The following is an 11,206-nucleotide window of genomic DNA, read 5'->3' on the forward strand; positions in this document are numbered from 1 at the left end:
AAGGCAAGGAATGTATCAAACACCTATCTCCGTCTAATATATATTTTGTAAATTATGAGCCAAAAGACGATTTTCATTTTTTTTATCATTCGAATCCTGAAAAAATGTCTTCTTTACATAATTTTGACAAATAAATTTTTAATTCAATTTCTGTTTTTCTATATATGAGTAAATGCTAGAAGCAATTTAATTAGAAACACAGTGACAGGACTTGTTCAAGTTCTACTGATAAAAGTAAAAGAAGATTTTTCTTTGGTTTGTTTATGTTTTATTTCATAAACCTGTGTAATGAAGATCGTTTTTCCAAATGGTTAATACATTTAGCTTGTAAATTAAAAAAATGTGTTCCTTATAGAAAACATCAATAGGTTTTCCTTGATAAAAAAAAACAGTGTTTAGATTGTTATAATTCCTCCTTTCCAACTTTTGCTTCCTGATCCTCCGCTGTTCCTTCTTCACCCTTCATATTCTTCTTACCTATAAAAATTACAGAATTAATCATTACAAATTGTATTTTCAAATTTAATCTTGGATTAACATTATTTACAATGAAAGTAGTTCACTATAACTACTAAAATGGTATTACAAGTAATGCTTAATCTATATTGAAACTGCTCCACCAAAGTGGACTGAGGACACAGTTATGGACCTTTGATTTTTTATTTCTACAAATATAGTCACTAATGTTGACAGCGTATAACAAACCAATTTTTTTCATATACTTTCCAAATTCATTTTTCTTATATTTTATGCATTAAAAATTAAGTAGGGAGGTGAATTTACATGTGAAAACAAGAATGTGTCCAAAGTACACGGGTGCCCCATTCGCACTATCATTTTCTATGTTCAATGGACCGTGAAAATATAAATACATTACGAAACATAAAAAAAATATTCAAAGTCTTACTTTTCTTCTTGTTTTTCTTCTTTGGTTTCTTTTCTACCTCTTCCTCCTTCTTTTCCTCGTCTTCTTCTAATTCAGGTACAAATTCTTCTACCAGACATTCTGAAAAGAGAGAGGAATAAGATTTCATGACAATTTCAATATATATGACATATTGTAAGGTGTAACCACCTGATATCTGATTTATATTAATCAAAACCGAGAATAAGGAATTATTTTTTTGATTTGCTCTTTATAGTTGGTATTGCATCTATTTTTTCTCATTCTTCTAAAAGAATTCATAATTATTATTTTTCATCTCATAAAAGTCACACTTATAAAACACTGTTAAAAAATAGTTAGGTTTACAGTACTAGGAAAAAATGATGTATACCTTGGTCATCTTTTGGTAGAACTCTGTCTTTACATAGGTATTTCATCAAGTCCTCATCCTGGTGATTATAATACCAGTCCTCTAGATCTTCATCATACTGTTCAACAATTGTATCACACTAAAAGTGTAAAAGTATCAGTTATTGGCACGAGAACACAGTTATTTCAATGTGCATTTCTCTTTTAGACAATAAATTTAAATCAAAATATCACACCTGCTCTACCTCAAAAATATTTTTACATTGTAGTATACAACTATTGGGACAAATAATATCAAAACAATAGAAAAGTCGACAAGCTCTTACTCTAAATAAGGACAATTATATGTTAAGGGGGTCTTAAATTCAGTTTTACAGCTTCAAGACATTCTAATTTGTCACCTTTTTTAAATTGACCAAACCACAAAGATTCAGCACCCATTTGTTTAACATGTATTTTTTTCCCTAACTTAATATTTCAAGCATAAACTATCAAGAAATAAATTAGGAAAGTATAAGAAAAAATGCAAGGAATATACACGTTTTACACTATGCGGCCTAGCCAAGATCAGATGTGCATTTTGTGTTTCACATGAAGTCAAAAATGAGTATCACCTCAGGGAAAAACTCTTTTGATATTTTGGTTCAAAAATGGTTTAAATTATGAAAAATTGCTATCGTTAGGCTAACACTGGAAGCATTTATATAATTACATGCAGTTTTTGGAAGAAATATTTAATATTTTTATTAAATAAATGGTGTTTAAAAACTGTATAATTTTCTTTAATGGTTGGCTTCAAGACATGGTCACCAGTGTCAGATTTTTGGTCAATGACAAAGACAACAAAATATGTTTAGAATTATTGAATATCAAACATTTTAATTGAAAAAAAAATGACAAGAACATGTTTAACTCATAGTTATTTCAAACAACAGTAGCTTTCTTTGATCATTAATCTTATCTGATAAAACTGTATCTAAAATTATCTATAAATAACAAAACTTCAAAAAAAACCCTTTCTTTTGGTGTATAGAACATTAAAATAACTTGATGCATATTCTTACAATAAACAATCAAACTTAGCAATACAATTTATATGTTTTGTCTACGGACAAGACATTGTATTCATATTTAATGAAATGCATTATTAAAACCTAATTTTGATACAGCTGAAAGTGTTCTCTTAAAAAAAAAAACCATTCATTTTATCAGGTTTATCTATCAAATGATGCTTAACTTCGAGGAAAATGGAAACAAATACATTTTGATAATGTCTACGGACAAGACATTTTATTGATATTCAATTAAATGCTTTCAAAGATGATTGTTAAAGTTAAGATTAAAAGTTACTATTTAAATTTTAAGCTGTGTTTTTTAAATTTTGGAAAATACAAAAATGTACCCATAATTCTTTACATATCTCAATAATTTATTGATTAAGCCAAACTGAAGACACATTCTTTTAACTGAAATACATATATCTGACCGTTTAAAACAATCAAACTATTATTAAAACTCAATTTTGACATAGTTGAATGTGTTCTCTTAAAAGAATAACATACATTTTACCTATCAAATTAGGCTGAAATCAAGGAAATTGGATACAAATATATTGTGGTAATGTCTACGGACAAGACAATTTCAGTTAAAAAAAAAATCTGTTAGAATTAATTGTGACTATATTCATGTTGAAAATACTGAATTTTAATTTGAATAGATAACTTTCATCACCTATAAATAAGATTTAAGTTCCATAGCAGACAAATAATTGAATTTAATACTTGTTATGTACAAGTGTCTTGTCCGTAGACACTTCCTCATCTGCTGTTAATACTGAAATGCAAAAGATAAAGTTAGAGAGAGAGAAATACTTTTTCTTCATTTGATTTAGTTAATCTTTTAAGGTATGCATCAACTGGAATAAACAATATTGAAGTAAAATAAGGTATGCTTTTTATGACTGATAATCTGACACTTTTTAAAATCCATTCCTGTAAAGTCATTTTACAAAAATTGAGAACACTTAAATTACCATTCATTTATTAAAAATAAGATATTTCTAAGTTTAAACAACACATAGGACTAATTAAGACCCATAAAGCCAAGCAATATTGATAAAAAGACATGTCTACGGACAAGACATGTGTCTACGGACAAGACATTCTGACATATTTTTGAATTTTTTCCTCTATTAATAGATGGTAGAAAAAAATGTTAGTAGTGTTTTCATATCTACAAAAGAACAGGAACTTAGCAATGCAACATAAATGTAATTATGCTTCCAGTTTACTAGGGAATGCATGTCTACGGACAAGACATTTTTACACTTTATTTGTATATCCAACTTTGATGGCATATATCTCCAGCTAGGGTACTGCAATTTTGATAAATGAGGTAGTTTCTGATAATGTATATACTAGAAGAGAAAATAAAAGACATAATAGCATACATTTAATTTATTTTTCTCTTTTATCACTACACTGAGCAAGCTAAAAACAAAAGTACAAAATTGCATAACGAGCGCATAGTATTCAACTTTTTATCATAACTTTGTAACCACTGAAGATTTTTTGTTGCAACAACCAGTAAAAGAAAGAAGAATAATTTGTCTATAACAGTGAACCAATAATGAAGTTCAAATTTAGTTCAATTATTAACTATCAATTGATAAAAAAAGGTAAATTTTAAATGAAACAACATAACGTGTAATTTTGCCCATTTTCAGCGTGTATTTTAGTGTTTTTTTTCAAAACGGTAACACCTATACATGATATTTGATATTCATTGTGAAACCCTACATCCTCTTCTTCAGTTCAAAGATGTATTACTTATGTAAAGTTTATCTTCTTGTCTTTACAAGCCTATAACATAGACCCAATATGAAATGCACATCTGATCTTGGCTAGGCCGTATGGACTATATTCAAAGATAACAAAAGCCAAAGGATGGTTAAGTTAAAACAGAAATTTCCCAATATGAAATCAGAATCATTAATTAATTTTAAAACAGCTACCTTTCATAGGCAGAACCAAGGGGGGGGGGGGGGGGCTTGGGGCATGGGGCCCCCCCTTTCGTAGGAAAAAATTGGTTCATTATATAGGGCATCATTGAAGCATGAAGCGGGCCCCCTCTTAGGAAAAGTTTTGAATCCGCCACTGCCTTTAACCTTTTTTTGTTATGTCAAATAGATTGAGTATAAACAGGAAGAAATTACAATAAGTGCTATAGAAAATTCTGATGTTATATAATAGAATATAATTCCTAAGCAGCATAGTTAGCAAAGCATATACTATTATATATAATTGTGCCATTATTATAAGCTTGCATCCATTTTCCCAAAAGAAATTATGTACATATACACTGTCCAGTAAGAATGTTCTTACCAATCTTTGCATATGAGCCACTTCCACTGATGTTGAGTCCCAAAGTTCATATGGAATTCCAAGCTCAACTTTGACTCCTTTATCACTGAAAACATAAAGAAAACTTTTATTATGGAATTTATAAGATGTTTGTTATATCTTACCACAATTTTCATGTCTTTATATTGTGTGGTTGTTGTTTGTTGCATAGATATTTGTTTTTCGTTCATTTTGATTGTAAATTAATTTTTCCATAAGTTTTCTCCTTTAAATTGTTTTACATTTATGATTTCAGGCTTTTTTATAACTGACTATGCAGTACTGTGAAATATAGCTGTTAATTTCTGTGTAATTAGGTCTCTTGTGAAAAGTTGTTTCATTGGCAATCATACCACATCTTATTATATATATATACTGATATAAAGTCCTATATTTAGACAAAGAACAACAGGTTGCATTACTTTTTATAAACAGAATCAATAGATTTAAAACATGCAATTATAACATCATAATAGAACTATTTCTAAGAATTTTTGTTATTTCATATATAAAATTAAATGAGTTTCAATTGATTTTCATGATTTGCCCATATATGGCTTTGCATTCATGAACCAACTTCATTTTGCATTGTATCTTTTTAGTTGGAATACATCTTTTCTAAGAATATTTAACTGGTTCTTGCATGCACACTATCTTTCATACTATAAACAAAACAATATATAGGCATACAGGGGGCGGATCCAGCCATTTAAAAAAAGGGGGGGGGGGGTTCCAACTATATGTCCCCACTCAAATGCATTGATCGACCAAAAAAGGGGGGTTCCCCGCGGAACCCCCTGGATCCGCCAATGGCATACATTGTATGTCAATTTATGTATGTGCACTTTTAATATTTATGGCAAAAATATATAAATAAACTCCTCATAGATACCAGGACTAAATTTTGTACATACGCCAGACGCGCGTTTTGTCTACAAAAGACTCATCAGTGACGCTCGAATCCTAAAAAGTTAAAAAGGACAAATAAAGTATGAAGTTGAAGAGCATAAATTTGTCCAGCCTTTCAACTCAAAACTTTTAGTCATTATTCATAATATTTGGAATTAAGAATTGCTGAGTATGCAGAAACCAAGCAATCCTATTTTTTATTACTACAACTTTAATGTCCAATAAGACAGTTTTTTTTAATTTATTGCACTGACTCCTTTCCAAAAAAAATATAGTTAAAAGACAGACTTCATCTAACATGTTTTGATAGGATCAAGAATTGTAAGATCAATATTTACAACCTTAGTTTGCATCAAACAAATCTTAATATTAAAAATAAAAATCTCTGATCAAATGAGAAAACCAGTGTAAAAAAATAGAAGAAATATAAAAACTTACAACATATCTTGTATTGGAAAAAATACTAAGAGTGATGAATATATAAAAAAAGAAGATGTGGTATGATTGCCAATGAGACAACTATCCACAAAAGACCAAAATGACACAGACATTAACAACTGCAGGTCACCGTACGGCCTTCAACAATGAGCAAAGCCCATACCGCATAGTGAGCTATAAAAGGCCCCAATAAGACATTGTAAAACAATTCAAACGAGAAAACTAACAGCCTTATTTATGTAAAAAAAATGAAGTTTTGTGATCAGTATCAAGCATATAATGATATTTTTCACTATTTTACAAAATTTTCCTTTGACCTTACTGACAGATTATTTCCTTTCTCAGCACAGTAGAATGATATGGAAAAGTTTCACAAGAAACTTAGGGCTTATTTGCTGTTGTCAATGAAGTAAACATAGGTAAAAGTTTCACAAGAAACTAAGGGCTCATTTGCTGTTGTCAATGATGTTAACATAGGTAAAGGTTTCACAAGAAACTTATAAGGGCTCATGAGCTGCTGTCAATGAAGTTAACATAGGTAAAAGTTTCACAAGAAACTAAGGGCTCATTTGCTGTTGACAATGAAGTTAACATAGGTAAAAGTTTCACAAGAAACTAAGAGCTCATTTGCTGTTGTCAATGAAGTTAACATAGGTAAAAGTTTCACAAGAAAATAAGGGCTCATGAGCTGTTGTCAATGAAGTTAACATAGGTAAAGGTTTCACAAGAAACTAAGGGCTCATTTGCTGTTGTCAATGAAGTTAACATAGGTAAAAGTTTCACAAGAAACTAAGAGCTCATTTGCTGTTGTCAATGAAGTTAACATAGGTAAAAGTTTCACAAGAAACTAAGGGCTCATGAGCTGTTGTCAATGATGTTAACATAGGTAAAAGTTTCACAAGAAAATAAGGGCTCATGAGCTGTTGTCAATGAAGTTAACATAGGTAAAAGTTTCACAAGAAACTAAGGGCTCATTTGCTGTTGTCAATAAAGTTAACATAGGTAAAAGTTTCACAAGAAACTAAGGGCTCATTTGCTGTTGTCAATGAAGTTAACATAGGTAAAAGTTTCACAAGAAACTAAGAGCTCATTTGCTGTTGTCAATGAAGTTAACATAGGTAAAAGTTTCACAAGAAACTAAGAGCTCATTTGCTGTTGTCAATGAAGTTAACATAGGTAAAAGTTCCACAAGAAACTAAGGGCTCATGAGCTGTTGTCAATGAAGTTAACATAGGTAAAAGTTTCACAAGAAATTAAGGGCTCATTTGCTGTTGTCAATGAAGTTAACATAGGTAAAAGTTTCACAAGAAATTAAGGGCTCATTTGCTGTTGTCAATAAAGTTAACATAGGTAAAAGTTTCACAAGAAACTAAGGGCTCATTTGCTGTTGTCAATGAAGTAAACATAGGTAAAAGTTTCACAAGAAACTAAGGGCTCATGAGCTGTCGTCAATAATGTTAACAAAGGTAAAGTAAACAGATAATTTTTGGTCAATTAATCTCAATTGCTTTTAAAAGCGCATCAATCTCATTGAATGAGGATAATCTATAATTACAAAATATCTTTATGAACATTATTTTTCTGATGACTCAAAAAAATTTTACAGAAAAAAATCGATGTGCATGTGAACAAAGCACTTGTAATACAGGATATGAATATTTAAAACTATTGTTAATTTACTTGATTTCCTTACATACATACTTAAATACTTCCAGTATACAATTTGTACACTTCTTTCGACAGCAGACAAAATACAATTTTCTTATATCAAATATGCAGGGGTGATTATTTCTTAAGTTCAACTGTTTTGTAATTTTCTCTGTCTTTTTCCAAGATCCCACTTTTTTTTTACTTCCTACATCCCAAATCCCCACTCTTTTTTATCCCCTGAATCCATCAAAAGTGGCCATCCCCCTCATATACATTATGATCTAAATGAGGCAGCTCAAATTATATTTTTTTGTATTTAATGCAACTTTTAAGCACAAATTTTGGGTTATTCATGGTGGTCAGTTTTAATTGGCGAAGGAAGCTGGAATGCCTGAAGAAAACCATGAACCTTAGACGAGGGTGTTAAAGGGGGGGGGGGTGCTTGCACAGGAAAAAAACATGAAATAAGACATCATTTCACGTTGAACATGAAATAATTTCTATCATGACCATTGCACAAAAAAAATAGACTTTGATGTGAACCTTTTATGACTGAGTCACTGTCTTCTTGTATATATAAACTCTCTGTTTTACTAGATATTCCCGATTTAGTATACACATTTTTGGTATAAATGGCTAACAGCTTTTAAAAATGTATTTCTTGACGATCCCTGCCATGTGTTTGAATTTTATTCAAAAAATACTGAGCACGCAAAATAAGCATTTCAAAATCCTGATGCACGTAAAATTAAAAAGCAGAACACTTTGAACGAGGCACCTGTCTTGCACGACTGAACGTCAAATTAAAAAGTAAAAACATGTGGAACATGAAATAAAATACGACGATCATGTTGCATGAAAATAACCACCCTCTTGGGTAGGAAAACTGAAAATCCTAGTCAATTAAGAATGGAGTCAAGTGCACCCGTAAGAGCGAGGTTCAAACTCACATTCTCAGTGTTGACTGGCTAGTGATTATAGTAGTAGAACAACTTAAGACCACTTGGCCACCTAGGCCCCCTACACCAGATTAGTAGAAAAGATTTTACCAGCAGAAAAGTACATATTTGTACCTCATGAAAATAAAATTCCGGATAATATTGAAGAGGAAATCTAAAATAAACTAAAGTCTAATCATCAAAAGAAAAGCACCGATTCTCCATTAAAACAGCTGGCTGAAGTCGATACAGCAGCATAAGTAATATACTAGTATCTTTTTTACTTACATTTAGACCTCTTTTTACCTATACTTACACTAGACCATGTAATGTGTCCATTGTTTGACTTCTGCCCTTAGCAAATCTTAGACTACCCTTCCTCTCTTTATGTAGATTATACTCTAAAATTCTTTTACATACATGTGGTTCATGTATAGCTTCTATAAGTCTTAGATCACTGAAACATAAAACAATAGAATTATGACATCTATTCAAAACAAATCTTTAAACTTGATTTAATATTTTTAAATACTTTATCTTACTGGAGTTGTCTCCCATGAATTTCAAGTCATCTTTTAAGTTATTTTATATTACTCTAGCATATCCATTATAGCAGAACTGTAAATCAAATTGATTAACAGTCAGATTCATTGATATATTTATACCAGGTTTATGTTTCAACTTACGATTTTCTATAATCTACTTGTTTTTTCTTTGATGGGTCAATTCCATGACCTGTTCTTATGACTTCTTTATTTTTTCCTGTTTCATCAAGTCTGGACTGTAGCTCAATAACTAAATATTTACAAACTGAAAGGGAGAAGCAAATAGTGTTCATAAGGCAGGATTTTAACCTAATAATAAACGTACATAAAATTCATAAGGATTTGTCACCCAAATATTTTGTCAAGTCTAATAGAATTAAGAACTGAAACGTGGAATGTGTCAAGGCGACTGACAACCCAACCAAAGAGCAGTAAATGCATGCCAAAGGTCTTCAATGCAGAGAGAAAATCTTCCTGGGCGCTAAATAATAATGTATACTAGTTTATAGAAATCAATGCTACATGTACACTTCTTAAAACTCAAAAACATATCCATGAACCACAATTTCAAAATCACAAAAAAAATAACAAAGACTAGAGGTTCCTGATTTGGGACAGACACATAATTCTGGTGGGGTTATCCATATTTTGTGAGATCTAAACCCTCCCTTACACCTTATTTGTAGTACTTTTTTCTAATCTTTTGTGATTCAAAAGATTATCTAATCACCCTCAACCAAATCTATATTTATTAGCAACATATGATGTAGATGCCAGAAAAAAATCTATTTTACTTTTACTATGACTAAAAGTTTAACAGAAAAATACTAGATTCATCCTCAACTCATTCATTTCCTCTGACCTATTCATCCTTCCAATTTCCCCTGACAAATGTGTGTATAAAAACACCATTCAAATAGAAACATCTTCTACTCAAATTTATCAATTTTAGGATTTTGCATTGATCACCTGCAGTGATCCTTTTTATAAAATTCTTTGATTAATTTTATGAAAGACAATGACATATAAAATGTATAACTAAACATATAGTTATTGAGTTTTATCTTTCACAACAGCTGTATAAATTTATGACAGCAACTACATATTTTTTTTTTTACTCTTCACTTGATGACTTTTATCTTTTACATCATCCTAAATTACAGCTGTTGTAATTTTCCATATTTATTATGGGAAATTATGTTATCAATTTTTTTCTGTCTCTGAACATTCTGAAGGGATGGTCCTCAGACCTGTCTATACTATTTATAAATGAAACTGAAGAAATTAAAAAAAAAACATATATATCTTTAAATTTTGAAAGAAAAGAAGAAATAAACATGATAAATGTAAAGACTACCAGATAAATATAAAGCAATACAATTAAGGTATATATATGTATACCTTTTGCAATTTAATGTTAATGATGAGACAAATGTAATATTCAAAAGTCTTTAAAAAGGAAACAAAGACAAGCACAGATTTGATCTCGACTAATGCAAATAATTGAAAGCTTTCTTAAGACATAATACACATTTTGTACAGCATAAAATATTCATACAGGGATTTAAATTCTATAAGGAAGATAATTCCTTTTAACAGCCAATCAATGAATGCCATCTGGATTTATAGTGGATAATGCACTTTCTAGTAAAAAATTAAATAAAATTATTTTACTTTAAATTTCTTTTAATATTTAATGAGATTCATTACAAAAAAAAGAATACTTCTTTTTTTCACAATATCAATTTCTTTTTCAGCCTTTATATATTTTTTAGTTATTTTAAATATAAAATTACTTTTTAGTGATAAAAAATTACCTTCACATTTGCTTGGCATGATAACCCCATCACTGCTGACATCAGCAAATGACTTTTGAAGAATGGCAATGCCTAAAAACAGAAGAAAACTGGCCATTTTCAGTGGACACATCCTGCACATGTAGTTTGTATACATTCACAACAAGGAAGTATTTCCTTTGCACTTTGACCCATGAAGGAAGTATTTATTAAGATATACAACATACAGAAAATAAAATATTATATTATTTCAGTTAAAAAATAGTAAACAGTT

At 30.1% G+C, this 11,206-nt stretch overlaps 1 protein-coding gene across 1 annotated transcript; it reads right to left on the minus strand.

Annotated features, from left to right (window-relative positions):
• Nucleotides 1–245: 245 nt before the first annotated feature.
• LOC143045235 (protein canopy 4-like) lies at nt 246–11,137 on the minus strand. Its single transcript, XM_076217593.1, has 7 exons — nt 10,954–11,137; nt 9,278–9,401; nt 8,908–9,048; nt 4,639–4,723; nt 1,278–1,395; nt 908–1,006; nt 246–477 (listed from the first exon to the last, which is right to left on the minus strand). The coding sequence occupies exons 1-7, from the start codon at nt 11,087–11,089 to the stop codon at nt 404–406; spliced, it is 777 nt and encodes a 258-aa protein (XP_076073708.1). The 5' UTR covers nt 11,090–11,137; the 3' UTR covers nt 246–403.
• Nucleotides 11,138–11,206: the final 69 nt, after the last annotated feature.

The sequence above is a fragment of the Mytilus galloprovincialis genome, chromosome 9 (genome assembly GCF_965363235.1).
Source record: "Mytilus galloprovincialis chromosome 9, xbMytGall1.hap1.1, whole genome shotgun sequence".
Lineage (NCBI taxonomy): Eukaryota > Metazoa > Mollusca > Bivalvia > Mytilida > Mytilidae > Mytilus > Mytilus galloprovincialis.

Excerpts from the sequence above, each read along its gene's own strand:
- LOC143045235 (XM_076217593.1), bottom strand. The coding sequence starts at position 11,089 with ATGTATACAAACTACATGTGCAGGATGTGTCCACTGAAAATGGCCAGT. Across the intron at positions 1,396-4,638 it reads TGGCTCATATGCAAAGATTG|TGTGATACAATTGTTGAACA; the intron begins GTAAGAACATTC and ends TTACACTTTTAG. Across the intron at positions 1,007-1,277 it reads TCTACCAAAAGATGACCAAG|AATGTCTGGTAGAAGAATTT; the intron begins GTATACATCATT and ends CTCTCTTTTCAG.